Consider the following 24,310-nt stretch of genomic DNA (forward strand, 5'->3'; position numbering starts at 1 on the left):
CCTAAAAAAAAAGAGAAAGGAATACAATAAAAAAGACTCTGAATATGCTACTATCTGATGCTAATTCTGCAGGATACTGAAGACTGAAGCCTTGAGTGTGTCACTGCGGTTATCTGTGCGGACTCTGGGGCCCAACTCCTGGAGTCAGATCCCAGCCATCCCACATAGTCCCCGGTGACCTCGGGCACGTTACTTAACTCTGTGGCCCAGTCTCTTCACCTGTACAACAGGCATATTAAAAGTATATGCCTCATAGGATTGTGAAGAGATTGAATAAACTACGACAAGTAAGAACAGTGCCTGGCACAGGGTGAGAATTCAAAAATTCTTAGCAATGGTTATTATTATTGCCTGGCTTCCAATATGCACCCCAGGAGGACTCAGTGTCTGGGAGGCTGGGACAGAATTATAATTATCACTGGAGTTTTAAAGCCCTCCATGAGGGGCGCCTGGGTGGCTCAGTCAGTTAAGTGTCTGCCTTCAGCTCAGGTCATGATCCCGGAGTCCTGGGATCGAGCCCCACATGGGGTTCCTCACTCAGTGAGGAGTCTCCTTCTCCTACTCTCTCTCCCCCATCTGGTACTCTCTCTTTCTCAAATAAATAAATAATCTTAATAAAAAAATAAAAGCCCCCCATGGGCAGAAATGGAAGGCCTAACACCAACGTGTTTATTTTCAGCTATATGGTTTTATACTTTATTTTCAGAGTTGGTTCCTGGCCCTCACTCTTCTACCTGAACTCTAAAATAACAACTTGCGGGGTGCCTGGGTGGCTCAGTTGGCTAAGCGTCTGCCTTCAGCTCAGGTCATGATCCCAGGGTCCTGGGATCGAGCCCTGTATCAGGCTCCCTGCTCCACTGGAAGCCTGCTTCTCCCTCTCCCACTCCCCCTGCTTGTGCTTTCTCTCTCTCTGTCAAATAAATAAAATATTTAAAATAATAATAATAAAATAAAATAACAACTTGCTGGAGACGCCTGGATGGCTCCGTCGTTAAGCATCTGCCTTCGGCTCAGGTCATGATCCCAGGGTCCTGGGATCGAGCCCTGCATCAGGCTCCCTGCTCCACTGGAAGCCTGCTTCTCCCTCTCCCACTACCCCTGCTTGTGTTCCTTTTCTCGCTGTGTCTCTCTCTATCAAATAAATAGAATCTTTAAAAAAATAAATAAAATACAACTTGCTGTAGGACTCTGGATTTGCTTCCCAGAGGGCCTGATATTCAAGCTGTTTTGCTAGCAATGGGGAAGGGCCAGGGCTGGCGCATGCTGGTGTTTCATTTGTCCGATGGGACACGGTGGGGCGGGGGGGGGGGGTGGTTGCGGATGGATGGGGAGGCCCCACCCATGTGCTGCTGCCTGCCCACATGACCTTAACTCAGCAGAATCTACCTATCAGTGGAAACTGGTTCTGGCCTCAACCCTTGATTCCTCTCTAGCAACTTTATATTTGCTATCATGACAGTTTTCAAGTAAGAAGAGGCCACTGACTTATTTTTACAGCAAGAAGTCCTGCCTACCCTACAAAATAGAAGATATGTAAAATACCAAAAAGTGTGTTTATGTGTAAACATGTAATCCTAGACTACCTGTGCCCACAATGTCCCAAGGGAGCCCCACATACCCCCTGAACGTGTCTATGCAGCGGAGGCGCGGCGTTGCAGTGGGCGGATGCCATGCTTCCAGTTGAGCATCACCACCGATGGAGCCTGCCCTGCTTGGAGACCCCAGCTCCTTCAGAAAAATGGGGAGAGATACATGCCAGTTGATAATACTAGTGAGTTAATTTCAGTTTTCTGTTTTTTAGGGAAGAAATTAACAGACAGGAGAGCTAAAAATCATTGTCCTGAACAATCCTTTCATTTGCTTTTGTAAAGATCCCATCCAGAGGTTTAGTTTTTCACATTTGATTTTTGTGACGTCTGCTGAGCCACGCTGATGAACGACCACAAAAAACTGGTCCATAAGTGCGTCTGGTACAAGAGTATAAGCAAATATGTCCATAAGTGGACATATATATGTCCATAATGAATTTATTAACAGAAGTAATACGTTTAATCACCACAGGAGGCCATCGATTTGTAGATTTCATATTGATGGCTCTATTCTTTTGTTTTTATCTTGACGCTCTCTACTTAACTGGATCGATTCAACAGTGCTGCCTGCAGAGAGAAAAATGTCTCCACACCGTGCATATAATGCAACCCGACGTTCCAACCTCACCAGGAAAAAGAAGGGGACAGTACCCTTCACCAAAGCTGAAGAGAAGGCTGCCTGCTCTTTATTAAGGATACAGAACACACGACCGACCTGGCCTTCCACAATATAAATAAGATTAATTAAACCAGATAATAAAGATTATTAAATAGGGAATTATAAATTCCAAATCTAGAAAACCACCCAGAGCACACATGATGCATTCTAATAACTCACAGAATTGATGAGGCGATCAGTTTCCCGGGAATTAATTGCTTTAGAAATCCAATTATGAAAGTCATCCAAACTGTAAATAAATAAAAAGCTCAGTTAATTTATTTTCTTTGGCAGAATTTTCAAAATGATTGGATACTGTATTGAAAGAAGATTCATTTGAAGTTCATACTCTATACAAGTCAAAGAATTAAACATTTTAAAGTGTCTTTAAGTGTGGTGGATCTTACTTCATCCACACTCCCACCCCCTGTCCCCTTGCCTGCCTTAGATTGACTATTTTAAAGAATCCCAAGCATGATATTATTTAATCCATAACTACTGCAGTTTGTAGCTCTAAAAGATAAACAGCCCCCCCCCTTTTTTAACAGAACTGCAGTTCCATTATTACATTTTAAAATATTATCAATAATTCCTTAGTATCACCAAATAGCCGGTTCAATCTGTCTCGTAAGTTTTTTCTCCAGTTTAATTGTTCAAATCAGTCTCTAAACATCACCCACACATCTAATGCATATATTCTTATTTCTTTATTCCCCACAACTCACTCCTATTTCTACTTTATTCAGCACTGGTAACATCACCATCACATGAACAATATTAAAATTGAGACATCTAAGGAAGGGAGAAAGGAGAAAGATATTTAAAAATTGAAATTTTAGAAACACACTTAATTTTCTTGTACATGCTTGTCCTCCCAGCAAAAGGAGAGAGCTCCTGTATTCTCACTACCGCCTCAGATTTTGTTCCGGTTCTGACATACCCGAACATCCCTGGACTTCCAGAGGCACGCTGGAAAGTGCTGGGGCAAGGGACAAGGGCTCCTGCTTTGCCAGCAGAGCATCCTGCCTGCAAGGCTGCAGAGGCAGAACCTCCCGCTACGAGGAGTTTCAGTTCCACAGTGGAATGAGGTGGGATTTCTTCCCTTTGCAAGAGCTCGAGATCAGCTACCAATTACTTTAGAAAGCGATGCCATAGATCCACTGATATTAAAAGGAGCCAATGAAAACACTGTAATAAACTGGAATAATATTTGCATCCTATCAAAAGACAGACAAGATAATATCTTAATTCAAACAAACTCTTCTGCTGAAATTATACTCTGCCCCTAAAAAGCAGTTGGGTTAAAATCTGCTTCTGAGCAAGAAGTAGTCCTTTCATCCTTACAGACCCTTGTATTTCTAGGATGCACAAAGGGAGAGAGTCAGAGTGCGTGAACTCCCCAAAGCTGCTAGGTTCCCTCAAGGCGGCAGACTTAAAAGACTAGGTTTTCTTCCTCCCAGTTTGGATATGGCTCACCCATAAAATCTTGTCATCCTTCCAGACCCTAACAGGCTGAACAAGTGAAAATTCCATCAATCTTACTTCTTTAAAAACATGAAAGAACTTTCCTTTGAAAGGTGATCTGCCAGGCCTGGATCTATGTGACTTTCTTTTTGTTTCCCAGTCTATTCATTCACTCTCACCAGACTCGCTGTTAACCAGGCAGAGAAAGGAGAAGGAATCCCCTCACCAAGCTGCCAGTCCCAACCAGGGAAAAGCAAGTGCACGCCGAGGTCCGGAGGTCCGGCACCCCATCCTCCATCTCTGCTGCCCGATGCCCAGCTGGCAGGAGCTGGGAAGCTGGACCAGAGGGGTGGCCTCAGGGCTCAGGGCCAGACAGGAGGAGGGGTGGACAGCAATGCACAGCTGCCTCCTAAGATCAGCCCAGGCCACTCCCACTAATTGCAAAAGCAGGCTGTGAGATCCTTCAGGAAAGAAGGACTTCTCAAGCATTTTCTTCTGTTTTCAGCCGTTGGGGAGGATTGAAGGCAAAGATCCATTCGAACTAGATGATCATTTCCCTGAAGTCAGGGACCATCTCTTATTCTACATCGATCCCTGATACCCCGGGCTGGACCAGGCATGGTGGACCCAGTAAGTATTTATTTAATCAAAGAATAACGGTCACTGAAAGGGTCAAACCAGCCTTCCTGAATATATTTTTTCCATATTCTACTTCCCCCAATTGTGCCCTCCCCTAACATCTGCTTACCTCAACAAGAACCTCAGAAAGGATACTGCAATGATGAGCGCCACACCAACAAGGAACGCAATACACACAGCTATAAAAATCAAAAGAAAACACCGTATCACCAAAATGTCATCCTAAGCATCGAAGCTGTTACATCACTACATTTAATCTGTAAATGAAAAACGCAAACAAAACAAGTGAGGGAAAAGCTTGTATTCTTCTGCTAACTTTCCTATAAATGCTTGAGAACATTCATCATTAGGGGAGTGCTCATTTTCATCATGAAAAATATCAAACATGCACAAAAGAACAGAGGTTTGCATAATAAGCCCAAGTATACCCATCACCCAGATTCTAGAATTATCAAGATACTGTCACTCTTGCTTCTTCTGTTGCTACTCTGCCTCTGTGTCTTTGCCTGAAGTATTTTTAAGCAAATCCCAGACACGTCCTTTCCTCCATCCATCTTCAGTATGTATCTCTAAAACACAGGCCTCACAGAAGATGTGTCGGCATCGTGCAACCCCTGACGTGGCCCACTGAGGAGGCTTCTGGAGTCTTCTACCAAAAATGCATGCCCTCTACCTAGGTGTGAAGAAACAGCTAGCAAGTGCAAATGACAAAATAACCGGCCAGTCCTCTTCAAAAGTGTCAAGGTCACGAAAGACAATGAAAGGCTGCAGGAACCTGACAACTAATTGGGCTGTGGGATCCTGGACTGAATCCTGGACCAAAGAACTGGCCTTAGAAGGGACAATGGGAGAAATCTGAAAAGCCTATACATCAGTTAATAGCACTATGTCCTGGTTTTGATCATTATATATGGGTAACTGCACTATGATTATATAGTTTAGGGGTTTAGGGGAAGCTGGAAGCTCCTTTTTTGCAATGTTTCTTATAAGTCTAAAATTATTTCAAAATTAAAAGTTTCTTTAAAATGGGTTTTATTGGGGCGCCTAGGTGGCTCAGTCGTTAAGCGTCTGCCTTTGGCTCAGGACATGATCCCAGGGTCCTGGGTTCGAGCCCCGCATCAGGCTCCCTGCTCCGTGCGGAGCCTGCTTCTCCCTCGCCCACTCCCCCTGCTTGTGTTCCTTCTCTCGCTGTGTCTCTCTCTGTCAAATAGATAAATAAAATCTTTAAAAATAAAATAAAATAAAATAAAATAAAATAAAATGGGTTTTATTATATAATCACCATGTCATTAACAACTCCTCTCTGGCTAATAGAGTCCATATTCCAATTTTTCTAGTTATTTCAAAAATGTTTTTTGTAGTTAGTGTGTTCAGATCAGGATACAAACAAGGTTCACATTTTCTATTTGCTCGTTATGTCTCTTTAGTTGCATTTAGACATAAGCAGCCATTGATTTGTTTGAAGCAAGTCATCTATGAGGACGTCTCATGTTCTAGATCTGTCAGTCAGCTTCCTCATGGTGTCACTCGTTCTATCCTCCAAATGTTCTGCAAATGGGCAATTAGCTGTAGAGGCTTGACTAACAAAGTTCAACTTCTTTGGGCAAGAATGCTTCACAGATGGTGCTGTGTCTTTCCCACCAAAGTATTGTCTTTGTTTAGGGAAGGGGCTCTTTCTTTTAAGTTTCATAAGAGACTCATTGGTTTTTGTAGATTCAATGTGTTTCCATCAATTACATTCATTATTCTTTTTAATGCTTAAACTGGCCCATGTTGGCCCTTTCAGGTTGGCTCTTCCATTCTTTTGACATGACCCTATGGTCTTCAAAAGTTTCACTGTGAACAGTACTTATTAATGCCACTGGGATTTATTATCTTATCTAATGGGGAGGCTCAGACTGACAGATTTTCTTTTTCTTTTTTAAGATTTTATTTATTTATTTGAAAGCAAGAGACAGCACGAGCAGGGAGAGGGGCAGAGGGAGAGAGAGAAGCAGGCTCCCCACTGACCAGGGAGCCTGATGTAGGGCTTGATCCCAGGACCCTGGGATCATGACCTTAGCTGAAGGCAGACGCTTAACTGACTGAGCCACCCAGGCACCCCTCAGACTGACAGATATTCTTCAGTGGAGTTATTAAAGAATGAACAGTCCTTAATCTAAGGGACTTCTGGGCTGTCCCTGTAAGACCCATACAGGGAATACTATCCTAAAACAAGGAAAGATACTTGACAGTCATTTGCCCTATTTCTAGTTTCTATTGCATTAACTTTTTTTGGCTTATTTATGCTTCATAATTAAACTAAATAACATCTATGAGAATATGTTGATCATACAATTTTCTTATATATCACATAATTTTCTTGGTATACACCAATGACACAATCATTATAAATATACCATAACTAAATGGGGCACCTGGGTGGCTCAGTCGTTAAGCGTCTGCCTTCGGCTCGGGTCGTGATCCCAGGGTCCTGGGATCGAGCCCCGCATCAGGCTCCCTGCTCCGCGGGAAGCCTGCTTCTCCCTTTCCCACTCCCCCTGCTTGTGTTCCTTCTCTCACTATGTCTCTCTCTGTCAAATAAATAAATAAAATCTTTAAAAAATATATATATATATACCATAACTAAATAAGATAGATAATCCAGGTTTTAAAGTACAGAGTGTTGCAAACAGTACTCAAAAACTAAAACCTTTAAAACACAAATTTTAAAAAAATCAACAAAGAGCATATACGTACGAAGGTTACTGTCAATTGGATTCTTGTTGACAACGATGTCACAAGCAATTTCATTGACTCCATTATGGGTGTGCTTTACCAAGAGTGAATAGTTTCCAAATTCTCCAAATTTGTATTTCAGCCTATAAAGACATGGTAAAATTAAGAAAAATGGCTAGATTAGGACATAAGGAGTTGGATTACAGTAATGTCATCAAGGCAGAGTGACAGGCATTCCTGAGGGCAGACTGGGAAAGATATAAAAAAATGGGTTTTGCTTTTTTTGTTGTTTGTTTTTTTAAGATTTTATTTATTTATTTGACAGAGAGAGACACAGCCAGAGAGGGAACACAAGCAGGGGGAGTGGGAGAGGGAGAAGCAGGCTTCCTGCTGAGCAGGGAGCCCGATGCGGGGCTCGATCCCAGGACCCTGGGATCATGACCTGAGCCGAAGGCAGACGCTTAACCACTGAGCCACCCAGGTGCCCCTAAAAAAATGTTTTGAAGGAAGGAAAAGCTAAAAATCAAATAGGGAACAACCAGACAGAAACTGCAGGCGTCAGCAGTCACATCAAAGCAGGTACAAACCTACAAACTTCTTTCTCTTCCAAGGTGTCATTAAGCTGCAGGAGAGATCCATGCTGGGTGCTCACCACCCCCGCGGCAATGCTAGGCTTCCCGGCTCTCCCACTCCAGGAAACATTTACCAGAACCTGAAACAAGCACTGTACAACAGAAACACAAGCAACTGTCAGAGGTGTCTGAAAGGCCGCTGCTTGTTGGTGCACATGAGTATCCCCCTGAACTCCTGAGATGACTTTTCCTTCATCCTTATAAAAAAACTTAAATTCCAATAACTTAGATAAAATTTGCCTATATCACTATATGTAAATTTTTCACATAATGAACAAATACAGCATATACTGTCTTGCATTCCATCATTTTACATATTACATACAAGTAAATTTCCATGATTTCTTCAAAAGCTTCCCTGTGAACAGTACTTATTAATGCCACTGGGATTTATTATCTTATCTAATGGGGAGGCTCAGATTGACAGATTTTCTTTTTCTTTTTTAAGATTTTATTTATTTATTTGAAGTTTTAATGGTTGCATTATAATCCATTAAATACTAAAATTGTGAGTATTTAGGCTGCTTTCAAAGCTTTTTTGGTTTATCTTTTTGTGTATCATTTATATAAATTATGTTTGTAAAGACATCGTATATATAATTATATATATAAATTATAAATTATATTATATATAACACATATAATTATATATAATTTATATAAATTATCTTGTTTTCAAAGATCTACACGATGTTCTTATTCCTTTAAATTCTTTCCCTAAAATACACTTCCAAAAATGAGGTTACTGGATAAAAAATAATCATTTTATTGGGGCACCTGGGTGGTATAGCCTGTTAAGCGTCCAACTCTTGGTTTCAGCTCAGATCGTGATCTCAGGGTCATGGGATCAAGCCCCATGTTGGGCTCTGCACTCAGTGCAGTCCGCTTGGGTTTCTCTCTCCCTCTCCCTCTAAGCTCCCCCTCAAATAAATAAATAAATCTTTTTTAAAAAATCATTTTAATGGTTCTTGTTATATGTGGCCGAAGAGTACTCAGTAAGAAAAATTACAGTACATTTGTTTCTCATTAGACTTACCAGGATTTAAAAATCATTCCTCTTTTTGTTCACACACTAAATATTTATGATATCACAGTGTTAAGATTACATTTTAAATTATCAGATTAAATAATTCAATATTTTTTTGTTATTTTATGTCTTATGGTGTGAACCATCTCTTAGATACAAAATCCCCTTGAACATAATCTTAGAAATATGTCTTCACATATTGCAATATTAAACTTTTAACTATCTCAAATATTTCCCCATTCTAGTGCTTTCCTTTTCATCAAGTAGGCTCAGTTGGTTAAGTATCTGACTCTTAATCTCAGCTCAGGTCTTGATCTCAGGGTCGTAAATTCAAGCCCCACACTGGGCTCCACACTGGGCATGGAGCCTACTTAAAAAAAACAAAACAAAACAAAATCATCTCTTGACTCCTTTTAATTTTTCTATCATTTTCACAGGCAGGAAGTGACAGAGGCAGGATTCAAGCAGGCACTCTGCTCTTAACCAGTCCATTCTACCACTTTCTGGACTGGTTCAGTTTACCAGTTTAATCCTTAAACCCTAATGAGCTTGACCTATCACGGTCTGATGATAGTGAATGCTTATTTCTTACCACAGTTTTGTTCTGTAATTTCTACCATCAGTTTTTTTTAAAGATTTATTTATTTTAAAGATTTATTTATTTATTTTAGAGATAGAGAGCACGGGGAGGGACAGAGGGAAAGGAGTGAGAGAATCCACAAGCAGACTCCCCAGCTGAGCAGGGAGCCAGATGTGGGGCTCAATCCCAGGACCGTGAAATCATGACCTGAGCCAAAATCAAGAGTCAGGGTGGCTCAGTTGCTTATTTATTATTTTAGAGAGAGACAGAGAGCATGAGCAAGAGGGGCAGAGGAAGAGGGAGAGAGAATCTCAAGCAAACTCCACGCTGAGTGCAGAGCCTGATGCAGGGCTCTATCTCACTACCCTGAGACAGTGACCTGAGCCAAAACCAAGAGTCTCTTGCTTAATGGTCTGCACCACCCAGACACCCCCTACCATTACTTTCTATGTATTGTAGGGGCCCATCTTAATTCTGAACCTTTTCATTTGGTGTGCTTCTGTTTTAGTATTAACATTTCATTTATTATTTATGCTAATGCCTGACTGGCCCCCTTTATTCCCCACATATACCTCATGAAAGAACAGTATGTCTTTTTGTTTTCAATGTTTTCTTTTTAAGTACAATAGTCTCATATTTTAGTATTTAATATGTTATTAGTCAATGTAGTTATGTATAAATTTCCTTTTTCCAAAATTTGAAATTATTCACAATATTTTAATACAAATGAGTCTTATTTTTATGCAAGTTAATCCATTTGTATTTGTTGCAATTTGATGCTCACCCTGAATTCCTTCCTCTACTTTTATTGTCTTCTTTGGTCATTTATGTATTTTCCATAATGTATATTCTTTTTTAATAATATTTTGAAGATACAGTAATATTAATTATTATGTTTATCATACTTAGAGCAGGTCTACTTAAAAAAAATGAAATGGCCTTGTTTATTCTAATTTATGTCTGAAAATAATTAACAGTCAAAAGTAACAGATCACCTTCACCGCAATGAAAGCCCAGGATTCCTGTCTCCCACTCCCTGCTTCTCCCTTCTTCTTGCCACCTCCAGATCCCCTGAGGAATACTGTTCAGAAGGCTAAACAGCAATTTTTTTTTCTTTTTTCTTTTCTCATTTACATCTTACTTTTATTTAGTCAGTTATAATGATTACTCAGAGTTAACATTACAATACTAACCTTCCTCCAATTTTGGCTCTCTTTTCAAAAGCACTTGCTGACATATTATAGGTATCTTTAGCTGTCTTGAAGTTATGAAATCGACACATTTTTTCAATGTTTATGTGTTTTTCACGTGTATGTACCTTAAGTGTTTCTACTTTAAGGAAAGAGAGATAAAGAGGAAAGGGAATTCTCAATTTAACCAGATAACTGATTTCCTTCACCTGTAAGTCCACCGTTCTCAGATATTTATTCAGTTTACAGAACACAAATTATTATAATTTGCATTCCTTTGAATGTCTGTCTCTATATCTGCTTAAAGATTTTTAAATTATCATTAATGTTCAGAATTATTAAAAGGTTATGTCTCGATAGCATTTTCTGGTTGTTTAACCTTTACAGGCTCGTAAGTGTCTTTCCAGTTTCCAGGCTAAGGTCTTTTCTGCAATTGTGGGACATTTTCTACAACTACATTTAAGTGCAAACTCTATCACTCCTTTACTCATTTTCCTAAAACATAATTATCTCTGTGCTCTTTTATTTTTTTGGTAAAGATTTATTTATTTATTTATTTATTTGAGAGAGGGAGAAAGAGCGAACGCGCACGCAGTGGGGAGGGGCAGAGGGAAAGAATCTCAAGCAGACTCCCCGCTGAGCATGAAGCCCTATACGGGCCGATCTCACAACCCTGAGATCATGACCTGAGCCAAAATCAAGAGTCCGACGCTTAACCAACTGAGCCATTCAGGTACCCACATGCTCTTTTAAATAAATTAGTAATATTTTTCCTGAACTAGTCTCATGTAGCTAATTCTTCTGTTTTTTGATTCTCTGTCACCAGCATCACTGTTTTGTACCAATGATTTTACTTTTTTTTATTCTAAGGATGCTTTACTTGACCTATGGCTAATACCCTGGCAATGCACTCTTTTTTTCCCTCAACTTGTTTTTCCATAAATTTTAGGCCATTATTGTCTTTTTAGAAGACATTTTGCTCATTCTCTGAATTACCTGCAGCTTTGAAATTCAGTAATGTTGATTTTTTTTTCAGGTTTCTTTTTAAGTCCTTCTCATAGGCTGATATATCTTTTCTTTGTCTTTGCTATTTTTTTAACATTATAGATTTTCTTGGCTTCATGTTACTTTATAGAGCTCTCAATGGGCTTAATGAAATAGAGGAGGGATCACGTATTGCTTCATCACCTCTTCAGTTGGTACCCATACTGGGGATTCTTTTGTTTGCTTTTTAAAGCTATTTACAGTAAACAGGTCCCTATACAGACAGTCCCTGACTGATAGGGATTCGACTTACGGTTTTTCAACTTTATGACCATATGAAAGCGATATGCATTCAGTAGAAATGTACTTGGAATTCTGAATTTTCATCTTTTCCTGCGCTAGATATATGCAGCAGGACCCTCTTTCATGATGGTGGATGGTAGTGGCAAGCCAAAGCTCCCAGCCAGCCATGCAATCATGAGGGTTAACAACTGATATGCCATAGGCTAGTGTAAGTATTCTGAGAGCATTTAAGGTAGGCTAGATTAAGCTATGATGTTCAGTAGGTCAGGTGTTTTAAATGCATTTTCATCTTACAGTATTTTCAATTTACAGTGGGATGCAACCCATTGAGGGAAACTCTATACATTAAAATTGCTCCCGTGGGGAAGCCTGGGTGGCTCAGTTGGTTGGGCATCTGACTCTTGATTTAGGCTCAGGTCATGATCTCAGGGTTGTGAGATCAAGCCCTGCCTCTGGCTCCATACTGGGTGTGGAGCCTGCTTAAGATTCTCTGCCCCTCCCCCCCATTAAAAAAAATTACATAAATAAAAATTTAAAAATAAATAAATTAAATAAAAATTCCTCCTCTGAAAGCAGTACATTCAAATGCTCAATTTGGAAATAAAGAATATTTTATTTTACATAGAATAGCCTTGTACTTAAAAAGCAACAAGGTCTAGGAGTTGTACCTTCAGATAAAATAAATCCTTTATCAATAAGCAAGCAAAGGAGAAAAAAAAAAGAGATGCAAAAACCAGAAACAGACTCTTAACTATAGAGAACAAACTGATGGTTACCAGAGGGCAGATGAGTGGGGGGATGGGGGAAATAGGCAATGGGGATTAAGAGTACACTTCATGAGCACTGACTAATGTATAGAATTGTTGAATCGGGGGCGCCTGGGTGGCTCACAGTTAAGCGGCTGCCTTCAGCTCAAGTCATGATCCTGGGGTCCTGGGATCGAGCCCCACATCGGGCTCCCTGCTCAGCGGAGAGCCTGCTTCTCCCTCTCCCTCTGCCTGCCACTCTGCCTACTTGTGCTCTCTCTATCTCTCTGTCAAATAAATAGATGGAATCTTTAAAAAAAAAAAAGAATTGTTGAATCACTACATTGTACACCTGAAACTAATATTAACACTGTATGTTAACTGTATTGGAATTAAAATTTAAAACTTAATAAAAATAAATACATCCTTTATCATCAGGAGGGCAGATCCCTGGAATAAGTGCCATACCTCAACCTGAGCATGCCGGCTGTCCTCACTACCTTTGCCCTTGGAGAATACCCAGGTGTCTCACTCCTCCTTTCTCTGGTCCAGCAATGGGGTTATGCATCAGGCAGAGGAGTGAAATAAAACATTGCTTTCACTCATCACCAAGAACTAAGTTTTTAAAAGATGGGGAGGGGAAAAGGTAAGAGACTGATGTTGCTCACTGCTAGGTATTCTCCCTGATTATCTGTCTTCTGATTCTTTCTACAGCCTATTTGTTTCCTTACCTACAAAACTGAAGTGAACATGTGAAGGGCTTCAGGTATGAGAGCATTAAGGATCATTTCAAACAGCCCCAAAGCAAACAAAATTGTGAGCATGAACATAATACCTACGTGATAACAGCATTCGGAATTCCAGAAGACAGTCAGGTTTGTTCCACGTAGTTCATTGTGGATGAGCAGCAAAGCCTGGTCCATCTTCAGGTCTACATGCTTTTTTTTATCTAAGTCTGGTAAGAATTAGAAAAAAAAAGTTTTTAAAAAACAGACAAAGCATCTGGAAGACATGTTAGAGACAAAGAGCACCTGTGTGAACAATGGTCTCACAGGGGTGCTTCTCAAAGGCCTGCACTCAGGGGCTCTGCGGTCTCTCGTCCCTTACCACACGACTGCACAGCCATGCACACATGTGCGCATGCACACACACACACACATGTGCCCTTTTGCACACATGCCTCTACTACAGACAAGGATTCAGTTAACACCATTCACACCCTGTGTGTAAATGGACCATTTGGGAGTTTATGTTCATCACATGCTAAAGTGTGAGGGGCACTGAATTTACTAGTTTCAATATCTTCTATTTGACAATATGCCAGTCTCATGAGCTGGTATTTTCTCCATTTTGCAGATGAAGAAATTAAGACTCGAAAGGATTTGATCATTGCGCACGGCCAGAGTTCTGTGAAATCACTGTGTGAACCCAGTTTGTGTGGGTCCAAAGCCCGAACTTCCCTGGACCATGTTATTCCACTCTGAGTGCGGCTCAGGAGATGCCAGGATGCCCGGTCAGCAGGGCTCTACAGGGATTTGCACACCCTTTAAAGTTGAGAAGCTCTGTCTTATATCACTTGGGTTTGACTTCTGAATCTCCTTCTGGTTTCCACAGCAGATTTCAAGTAAGAAGAGAGGATGAGCTTCAGTCTGAAGGGAGAAAGACCTGCTGCTTTGTATTCCCTAGGCTTAGAGCTCACCACTTTACTAGATGCTCTTTGGATGACCTAAAAACCACGACCGTGAACATTCTAAATTTCACCTGTCGACCTGGTAGGCAAACAAAGAGAACTACTATTGGGTAAAGTGAAAGCAAAATGTTTCATTTAGACCAACATCCCCATTTATACTATTATATGAAAGAGAAATTAATTTGCCCTCTAGCTTCTAGGCCAGAAAAGAGAGAGAGAGAGGGGAAAGAGAAACTATTTAATAACACAATGAGACAGGTAATAATCTAGGCTCTTTTTTTTTAAGAGGGAGAAGCAGATTCCCCACTGAGCAGGGAGCCCGATGCGGGGCTCAATCCCAGGATGCTGGGATCATGACCTGAGCCGAAGGCAGACGTTTAACCAACTCAGCCACCTAGGCACCCCTAATCTAGCCTCTTTTATTTTGTAATATGAAAGCTTCCTTCAGGGCTCCCTGGAAACTCATGTGAACAGTTAATTGGTTAATTCAGGAAATTCTTCACTGTGGCCAGTCTAAATCCCTCATTTTATTTTATTTAAAGACTTTATTTATTCATTTGAAATAGAGAGAGAGAGCATGAGCAGGGAGAGAGGTGGAGGGAGAGGGAGAAGCAGGCTCTCCACTGAGCCAGGAGCCCGATGTGGGGCTCGATCCCAGGACCCTGGGAACATGACCCGAGCCGAAGGCAGACACTTAACCGACTGAGCCACCCAGGTGCCTCTAAATCCCTCATTTTAAAGTTTACCTGAATTTACCCTTATTTAGCTCTCTGTAAAGACAAAACCCACAATATATAATTCTCTTTTTTTTAATTTATTTATTTATCTGAGAGAGAGAGAGAGCATGAATGGAAGGGGCAGAGGGAAAGAATCTCAAGCAGACCCTACACTGAGCAGGGAGCCAGACGAGGGGCTCAATCCCAGGACTCTGAGATCATGGCCTGAGCGAAAACCAAGAGTCGGACACTTAACCAACTGCACCACCCAGGCACCCCAACAATATATAACTCTTAATAATCTATTGAAAATCTTTTCCCTCTCTAGACTAAATAAAGTTATACCCATCACTTTTTCTGTTGTTACTCTTCTGAAGAGCTTCTTCTAGTAGAAGCAGTGTTTGGGACCAGAGATAAAACATGGCGGGTTAAGTGTCTGGACTCCAAGTTACAACAACGTGAATTTGAATTCCACCCTGTCTCAGTTTCCTCACCAATAAATTAAGAGTCTAGAGGTTCTGCACTCAATTTCTATTGTGGGGCGAAGGTTCCCACATCACCAGCTGGGCATCCTACAATTCAACTCAGTTCTGACACTCTCCACGTGGAGACAGTGTAAGATCCCACAGACAGGGGCTCAGTCCCACAAGAGTCCCACAAGTCCGCCACCACCTTCAGAAGCCAGTCACCAGTGCAGGTTACCACCCGTGCTTCTGACCAACCAGTTAGAGACTGGAGGTTCCCACAACCCCCTCCTCAGTTTCGATTAATTTGCTAGAGCGGCTCAGAGAACTCAGAGAAACATTTTACTAGTAGACTACTGGTATATTATAAAATGATAAAGCTCAGGAACAGCCAGATGGAAGAGATGCATAAGGCAAGATAAGGGGAAAGGGTGCAGAGCTGCCATGTCCTCTCCCAGGCCACTACTCTCCCCAGATCTCCAATTGTTCACCAACCCAGAAGCTCTCTGAACCCCATCCTTTGAGTTTTTATGGAGGCTTCATTACATGGGCAACTGATTAAATCATTGGTCATTAGTGCCTGATTCAACCTCCAGTCCCTCCCTCCTCCCTAGAAGCTGGCTGTGGGACTGAGCTCCAACCCTGTAATCACAGGGTCGGTTCTCCTGGCGACCAGCCCCATCCTTAGGTGCCTTGCAAAGATCACCTCATAAACATAACAAAGATACCTTGGCCGCTCTCCTCACTGAGGAAATTCCAAGGGGTTTAGCAGTCCTGTGCAAGAAACGGGGATGAAGACCAAATATATATTTCTTCATATAAATCACAGTATCTCAAATTCTAATAGTGTGTACTTCATAGGACTGTTGGGAAGGCTACGGTTGATAATATACGTAATGTGGTTGGCGCAGAATCTGAAACGAAGCAACAGTTCAACATAATTATAACGTCCAGGCCACATCCAACCAACGCAGAGCTTCATTGGGGTTAGGGATACGTGGTTAAATATTTTCCACCATTGTTTCTGCTTTTTTCATGTAACTTCATTTCCAATTCCTTCCCATTGTAAGAAGTGATGCTATATACATCTAAAATTAACATGTTCTCCTTTTGACATAGTTCCTTAACTTCCAGGAGTGCAATTTTATAGGCTTTTAAATAGCTTTTGCTATGCATTGCCAAGTTCCTCTCCAATTGAGCTCTGCTGATTTACGATGACACCTGTGGTGACTTGTGCTCCCAGGTGATACAAATTACACACCTGAATGTGCACCAGGCCCCAACAGCCCCGTGAAATAGCTCCTGATGTCTCCATTTTCTGGATGAGGAATCTGAGGCCTGGAGAGGTCAAACAACTTGCCTCAAGTCACCCACCACCCACCAGGACTTAACGCTGCGGCCAGTCTGACCAGCACCTGACCTCTGTGACCAGTCTCCTGAGGGTAAACCCCAGAAGCTGGGCCAGTGATTTTTAGCCTTTTAATTTTTTTCCTCACTTTTGAGCCTGACGTATAGAAAATATAATTTCCTTACTGTTTTAGGTTAGAAATAATGATTGGCAAGCTTGAAAATGTTTTCCAAATGTTTACCATCAGTACTTTCCTTTCATGTGAATTGCTGGAATGTTCATTTATTTAACCACTTAACCCCCATTAAAAAGGAGACAGTAGGCCCAGAATGGAGTCACGTATGCTAAACCCCACCCAGACCTAAGACCTACCCTAACCGCTTCTTCAGCTTTGGCCAGCAATGGGGTCTTCAACCAGGCAATATGGAACTTCCTGTCAACATCAGGAGGTAATCTGCTGAAAGACCCTTTCTGTTCCCCCCCTAGGAAGTCACCTTGCTTAAAACAATGCAGTTTGGGGGAATAGTTTCCTTTTTCCTCTCCCTCTCTGCCTTTAAAAACCTTTCCTTTTCTGCTGCTCAATGAAGTTCCTTTCTACACTATTTGCTAGATGGGAAGCTGCCCCATTCATGAGTTGTTGAATAAAGCCAATTTGATCTTTAAACGTACTCAGTTGTCTTTTTGTTATTTAACAGATTTGGTGGCAGCGGTGGGATTGAAGGAGACTTCCGATGACTCCAGGGAAAATGAGAAACATGGGCATGGTACCCCACAAACACTCTGAGTTCACGGTCTCGCTCACCATGTCTGAGTGCCATGGGTAAGTTCTCTCTTGGTTCTGTGCTCTGCTCTCTGTATCAAGCCCTCAAACTAACTGCCTCTTCAGTCCACAATTCCAGGCTTTTTAAGTGGAAAACCCCAGCCCCTAATCTCATCCCAAGGTCCATGTGGGAAATGTTGGAAGCAGTGCGCAGTTCTGCACCATGGGGAGCCCCCAGTCTGCAACCCCCATCTGCTGGGGTCTGCTGGTTCAACCCTTTCCCCAGCCCAAGGCTCCACAGGGACTGCTGAGTGCACACAGGGCCTTCTACTGGCCATTCCACAGAAACTTCCAAACCCGGAATCTCGGTTCTGTTCTCAGATTCCACACTGGGAAGTGCCGGCGTTTTAGTCTGCCGTTCTCCACTGGGAATCCTTCCCCAGATTCCATGTCTGTCGGGAGCAGGTGCAGTTCTCATTTGTTTGGAATCAGTCTACAGGCCCCATTCTTTGAGGTTTGCTGGCTCAACACTTTCCCCTGCCCCCAGTTCTTTGGTTATGGCTGATGTCCACAGGTTCAGTTCCTCAGATACTACTACTGGTTGCTGCGAATGTGCACATGATGGAAAGGTTAACTGCTCATGGGAATTGGGGAGGCCTAAAAAGCCACAAAAATTGGTAAGCACGAGTCAAGCATTTAAAAGCTGTTAAGAGTGCTCACCACTTAGCCCAAAGACACCTGAGTCAGGACGAGCTAGTCACAGAACCATTAGGGTTGACACTAGGTCACCTGCCAACCTCAAGAAAAATTCTGTATGATGAGGTGTAACATGAAACACCACACAACCCCAACCCCACAGCATATCCCTCTTAGGTATTAATCTGGCTCTGAGAAACTCAAAGGCCAAGCTAAAAAATAAATAATAATAAAGATAGGATCCTTAATTTCTGAAGAGTGAACTGTGCCACCATCTGGCACACTTGCTTATTTTATGTCTAAGAACTGTTGGTCCCAAAAGCTATAAATATCTACAAAAATGGCAAAATCGTACTAACGACAAGCTAGAATTACAGTGGCCATTTTGAGTAATGTTCCAATTATATCAGCTCATTTAAGAAGTGCAGTTAAAAGTAAGGATTCCCAAATTAAACAAACAGAATGTGATACATAATTTTAATTGGTATGCAGAAGCCTCCAAAAGGTTTCAAAATGGCAAAAGAGCTCCACTAAAATATTTATTGTAAAAGACTAATGAAAAATTAAAAACAAAAGAGGTACCTAAAACAAAAGGCTATAGGGGCGCCTGGGTGGCTCAGTTGGTTAAGCGACTGCCTTCGGCTCAGGTCATGATCCTGGAGTCCCGGGATGGAGTCCCGCATCGGGCTCCCTGCTCAGCAGGGAGTCTGCTTCTCCCTCTGACCCTCCCCCTTCTCATGCTCTCTCTCTCTATCTCATTCTCTCTCTCAAATAAATAAACAAAAAAAAATCTTTAAAAAAAATAAATAAATAAAACAAAAGGCTATAGAACTGAGGCAATCCCTTGCTGCTTCCCCATCCTCCTTTATCTGAGTGCTCATTCTAGTTATCCTCTCTCTGAAGTAACTTTACATGACCGTGAACAAAGTCAACCAAGTCTATGATCTTACAGGCATCCCCATATGTACCTTCAAAGGAGGGGCCCCCGTATGAGCTCCTCTCAGAGTTGACAAGACTCAGGGATTTCCTGATAAACTGCTACATTACTCCCTTAAACAGCCAAGGGAAAACTAAAATTAAAAAACAAAACAAGAGGGGTGTCTGGGTGGCTCAGCTAGTTGAGCGCTTGCCTTCAGCTCAGGTCATGACTCCAGGGTCCTGGGATGGACCCCACATCAGGTGTGGAGGCTGCTTAAGATTCTCTCTCTTCCTCTCCCACTGCTTCACCCCCACGCTTGTGCGCACACACACACTCTCTCTCTCTCCCTCAAAAAAAAGGAAAAAAAAAAAAAAAAAGACAAGACAAAACAGAAAACCTTCCCAAATTCCAGTAAATTTCAGAGCTACAAACTCTCTGCTTTAAATCCCGTTCACAGCCTATAGATGGGATCCCGGAAAAACGGATGGAAGCTGGCTAAGTCCTTCTCTAAGCTAAATGTGGGAAAGAGAAGCATTCCCACATAGGTGGATGGATAGGTCAGTCCTTCCACATCCAGACTATAACCTGAATCTTTGAGGAATTAAAAGCAACTGTCCTTATCTTAAAAATCTTTACAAAACTAGAAATGCACATGGAGAGGCAATTCAAAGTTAACCTATTCCTTTCACTGATCTCCAAGCCTCCCCTTGTTTATCTCAAAAGGCTTGTAAATTATTGTCCTTAGAAAACCAAAGTTCTTCTTGGAGGAACTTGCATTCTTTCCCTGCGACTCTGAGATGAAAATATCAAAAGTACAAACTCAGTGAGGTAATTCTTATCAGAAGTATAATGAAAGGAGTAAAAGTCATTTGAAATTTAGATAAATGAAAAATCATGTATCTTCTCCACAAATATTAGTAGAAAAAACTTTAGTCATCTGAGCCAATAACCTTAACTTATTCCATCTGCCAGAAAAAAGTTAGGAACCAACTGTTCTTTTGTAAACTAGTGAGTTCTGCATTATTCTATCTGTCTCATGGTAAAAATTGTAAAATAAAAATTACCAGGTTTCTGCTTATATGTTAATGTCTGTCTGTCTGTCTATCTATCTATCTATCAATCTATCTATCTGTGTGTATGTGTAGATGGGTGGCATTTTCTACCTCTGGAAAATTGCTAAATTGCTCAAATTAATTTGTAAAGAGGTCTATTTAATTGGCTTATAAATTAAGTATTTCTAAATCTCAGAAATCTAATAGAAACTAACTCAAATGCTTTTTCAGGTTCATATGATCTAGGAAGACATTCGGTATTAAAGATAGTTTATGTTTGTTGGTTTAATTAAAATAGATATGTCTTTAGAGTTTTCAACATTAAATATGACACTTTTACCCTAGCCAGGTTTACTCATCAAATACGTTCATATTATCTGTTACTACATTTGTCAACAAGAGACAGTGGCTATCTAATGTCCTATCTGAGTTATGATGTTTTGTGGGTATTCTAACCATAATTGTTAAGAACAAGTAAATTGAATAGATATAAGTAGGTAAAAAGTTTTTATGTGAACTTTTTAAGTAGTTTCCCCAAATCTTTTTGGTAACCCTGAAACCTTAAAGTTTTGCTAAATTAAGTTGAATTCACTGAATATCCAGATCATTTCCAAATAAGATAAAATGCTGGAACATTAATTATTGAATATAGGCTTGACCACTTTTTGCTTCCTTTTACAGAAGAACTGAAGATATTTGAGTCTATTAGTAAACATGCTTCATGCCACCCTGAGAAATTTTCTACGAAAAAAGCACATGTTTCTAGAAGTCATGACATTTATAAGTCTGCCTGAAAGAGGACTTCAGCTCCCTCCATTTTGACCTCAAACTTTCTGTTGGGTTCTTCTTTCCAGCTTGTCTCTTGGCTCAGGGGGAAGACCCTGACAGCAAATCATCCTCTGCAACATCCCCCTCAAGCAATAAGGACTGCCCAGAGCCAGCAAGATACCACCCTTGATTGACTCTAAGACAGTGGCCGACCAGAACTTCACTGCCCAGCTGCAAGCACCCACTGACCTTTGCCCCATATTTTCCTTCTATAAACCTGGAAGTATTTTCGGCACTTTGGAGACAGTCTTTTTTTTTTTTTTTTTTAAGATTTTATTTATTTGACAGTGAGAGAAAGAGCACAAGTAGCCAGAGCTGCAGGCAGAGGGAGAGGGCGAAGCAGGCTCCCTGCTGAGCACGGAGCCCGATGCGGGGCTCAATCCCAGGGTCCTGGGATCATGACCTGAGCCAAAGGCAAGACGCCCAACCAATTGAGCCACTCAGGCGCCCCATGGAGACAGTCTTTGAGACACTAGTCTGCTATCGTCCCGGTGTTGGTCTCACTGAAATAAATCCCTTTCTTGTTTCAACACCACTCCTCTCTCTGCCTGTGGATTCTGTCGACAGCGAGTGGCAGAACCTGGTCTGGGACCCCCAGGGCCAGGTGCTCTTGCACCCCCTGCCCTGGTTATATGCCAACTCAGAATGCTAATGTAAAAGATAGTTCATGATGATTTACTTCTTAGTTAAAATTCCTAAAGAACTCTAATTAATATGCAGGATTAAAGCTACAAGAAATAATAAGGGAAATACCTCCATATGCAAGAAAAGTAGGATGTGTGCTTTCACGAAAAGAAGGTATGAGGAATGGAAATGTATTTTTGTTGAAGGAAAAAAAAGGAATCCTATCCTAAAATCAGGGTGGTTTTTTAAAGAGGAAATACATAGGACAAAATCTGATGATAGAAAAGAAAGTTGTAGAAGATTTGTGGAAAAGGAATCTTTGAAAAGGAATTTTAATGTGTAATCAGTCTGGCTAAGATTAAAATGAATCTATTTAAAAATGAGGGTTTTTTTAAAAATTCAATTAACCAATATATAGTACATCATTAGTTTCAGATGTAGTGAGGTGTTTTGTTTTTTTTTATTTTTAAAGTAATCTCTACGCCAACTTGGGGCTCTGACTCATGACCCCAAGATCAGAGTCACATGCTCCACCGACTAAGCCAGCCAGGCGTCCCTAAAAATGAGTTTAAATATCAAAAGTACACTGGTGCAATATTAGAATTTGGTTTTTCTCTCCATTAAAAGGGCAAAGTTCTTTTAGGTTACTGGTCTGCTCTTAATAAATTATAACCAAAAGTTTTCTTCATCTTTAATGTAATCTGCCTAGAAAACAAAAATTCTGTTTTGTGGGGCACCTGGGTGGCTGAGTTGGTTAAGCATCTGCCTTCAGCTCAGGTCATGATCCCAGGGTCCTGGGATCGAGCCCCTCGTCGGGCTCCCTGCTCAGTGGGGAGCCTGCTTCTCCCTCTCCCTTTGCCTGCCTCTCTGCCTACTTGTGCTCTGTCAGAAAAATAAATAAAATCTTAAAAAAAAAAAACTTTAAAAAAAATTGTTTTGTTTTTATCAGGTCTCTAGTTAGAAAAAAAAAACAGTCTTTTCAATATTAAGATAGCTACAGCTTTGTGCAACTATTTGACTTTCTGTATTTGCCTATGAAGTCTTTGTTACTTGGTGAAATGGAAAACTAAGCATTGTTTCACAGTGATCTATGATCCTATTTAATGAAGTACCCAAACCTTTTGATACCTTAACAAACTTCCCCAAAATCAAATTTTTTAAATGAAGTCTTTTTGACCTTGAACTAGCTTTGGGTTTTCCAGACGGTCCCTTGGAATATCTCAAAGGATTTGTTCTCTTTATAAAAGGGAACATGTTTAACTAAATAGGCTTATCTGGTATGTTAAATTGCATGGGAAGCATTGTCAAACAAATGATGCTAAACCTTCTTTGATTATATTTGCAGGGATATATGTTATTAATAAAAGCGTTCCAGAAACTGTATGAAATTCCTGAAGATTGAATAGGTATTGATATAATGTTAACACTTGTAATTCTAGTTATTTTATGAAAATGTACTCACAAAAATAACCAAATTTCCTTGTCAATTCCATTGTAATGAACTTTTATCAGATCTTTATCAACAGGCATTTTTAAGTCTTTTGCCATTTACAGAGTTACTGTTTTACTCAGATGCTTTTACAAAACCTTCCTACAAATGTGTTTCATCTTCAGAGAAATTCATGGAAAAGAATCTGACAAGTACTCTAGAATATGGGTTTCTGATCACTTTCAGATCATGCAACTAAACTGGGTAAAAATTTCCAGAACGATGGGGCGCCTCGGTGGCTCAGTTACGCATTGGACTCTTGGTTTCAGCCCACTTCAGGTCATGACCTCATGGGCCATGGGACTGAGCCCCTCCTTGGGCTCCTCACACAGGGGGAGTCCGCTTGAGAATCCCTCCCTCTGCCCCTCCTCCAACTCACACATACATGCACTCTTTCTCTCTCTCTAAAATAAGTAAATCTTTTAAACAAAAGGGCAGCGCCTGGGTGGCTAAGTTGGTTGAACATCTGACTCTTGGTTTCAGCTCAAGTCATGATCTCAGGGTCATGAGGCTGAGCCCCACATCAGGCTCCGTGCTCAGCGGGGACTCGGCTTGGAACTCTCTCCCTCTCCCTCTGCCCCTCCCCCTACTCACTCACACACTCACTCTCTAAAATAAATAAATCTTAAAAAAAAAAAAAAGAATTTTCAGAACAAGTGGGAAAACAGTATTCAAGTAGGACAAGATTTAATAACATGGAACTAAATGAGCCAAGGAGGATGATTATTAATCTTTAGGACTTCTAGTTTAAAATGCTGCTGGTTCGGGCGCCTGGGTGGCTCAGTTGGTTAAGCGACTGCCTTTGGCTCAGGTCATGATCCCAGAATCCTGGGATCGAGTCCCACATTGGGCTCCCGGCTCAGCAGGGAGCCTTCTTCTCCCTCTGACCCTCTCCCCTCTCATGCTGTTTCTCTCTTTCTCTCTCAAATAAATAAATAAAATCTTTAAAAACAAAAAACAAATATATTTGAAAAAAAAAATAAAATAAAATGCTGCTGGTTCTCTAACATTTTGCTTTTCCAGATTTTTTTTTTTTTAAGATTTTATTTATTTATTTGACAGAGAGAGACACAGTGAGAGAGGGAACACAAGCAGGGGGAGTGGGAGAGGGAGAAGCAGGCCTCCCGCCAAGCAGGGAGCCCGATGGGGGGCTCGATGCCAGGACCCTGAGATCATGACCTGAGCCGAAAGCAG

At 41.1% G+C, this 24,310-nt stretch overlaps 1 protein-coding gene across 4 annotated transcripts in view; it reads right to left on the reverse strand.

Annotated features, from left to right (window-relative positions):
* The window catches only part of LOC116637790 (heparan-alpha-glucosaminide N-acetyltransferase), an 85,977-nt gene that overhangs the window by 14,082 nt on the left and 47,585 nt on the right, over positions 1 to 24,310 (reverse strand). For 3 of the 4 annotated variants that reach the window (XM_032413288.1, XM_032413289.1, XM_032413290.1), the window contains 6 exons: positions 13,370 to 13,485; positions 7,656 to 7,792; positions 7,090 to 7,211; positions 4,460 to 4,529; positions 2,428 to 2,497; positions 1,619 to 1,728 (listed from right to left, as the gene is read on the reverse strand). In XM_032413288.1, coding sequence (XP_032269179.1) covers positions 1,619 to 1,728; positions 2,428 to 2,497; positions 4,460 to 4,529; positions 7,090 to 7,211; positions 7,656 to 7,792; positions 13,370 to 13,485 — 625 coding nt within the window. Of the gene's footprint in view, positions 1 to 1,618; positions 1,729 to 2,427; positions 2,498 to 4,459; positions 4,530 to 7,089; positions 7,212 to 7,655; positions 7,793 to 13,369; positions 13,486 to 16,128; positions 16,296 to 24,310 lie in introns of those variants that run through there. The other variant, XM_032413291.1, reaches the window with a different exon arrangement.

Source organism: Phoca vitulina, unplaced genomic scaffold (genome assembly GCF_004348235.1).
Source record: "Phoca vitulina isolate PV1807 unplaced genomic scaffold, GSC_HSeal_1.0 scaffold15, whole genome shotgun sequence".
Classification (NCBI taxonomy): domain Eukaryota; kingdom Metazoa; phylum Chordata; class Mammalia; order Carnivora; family Phocidae; genus Phoca; species Phoca vitulina.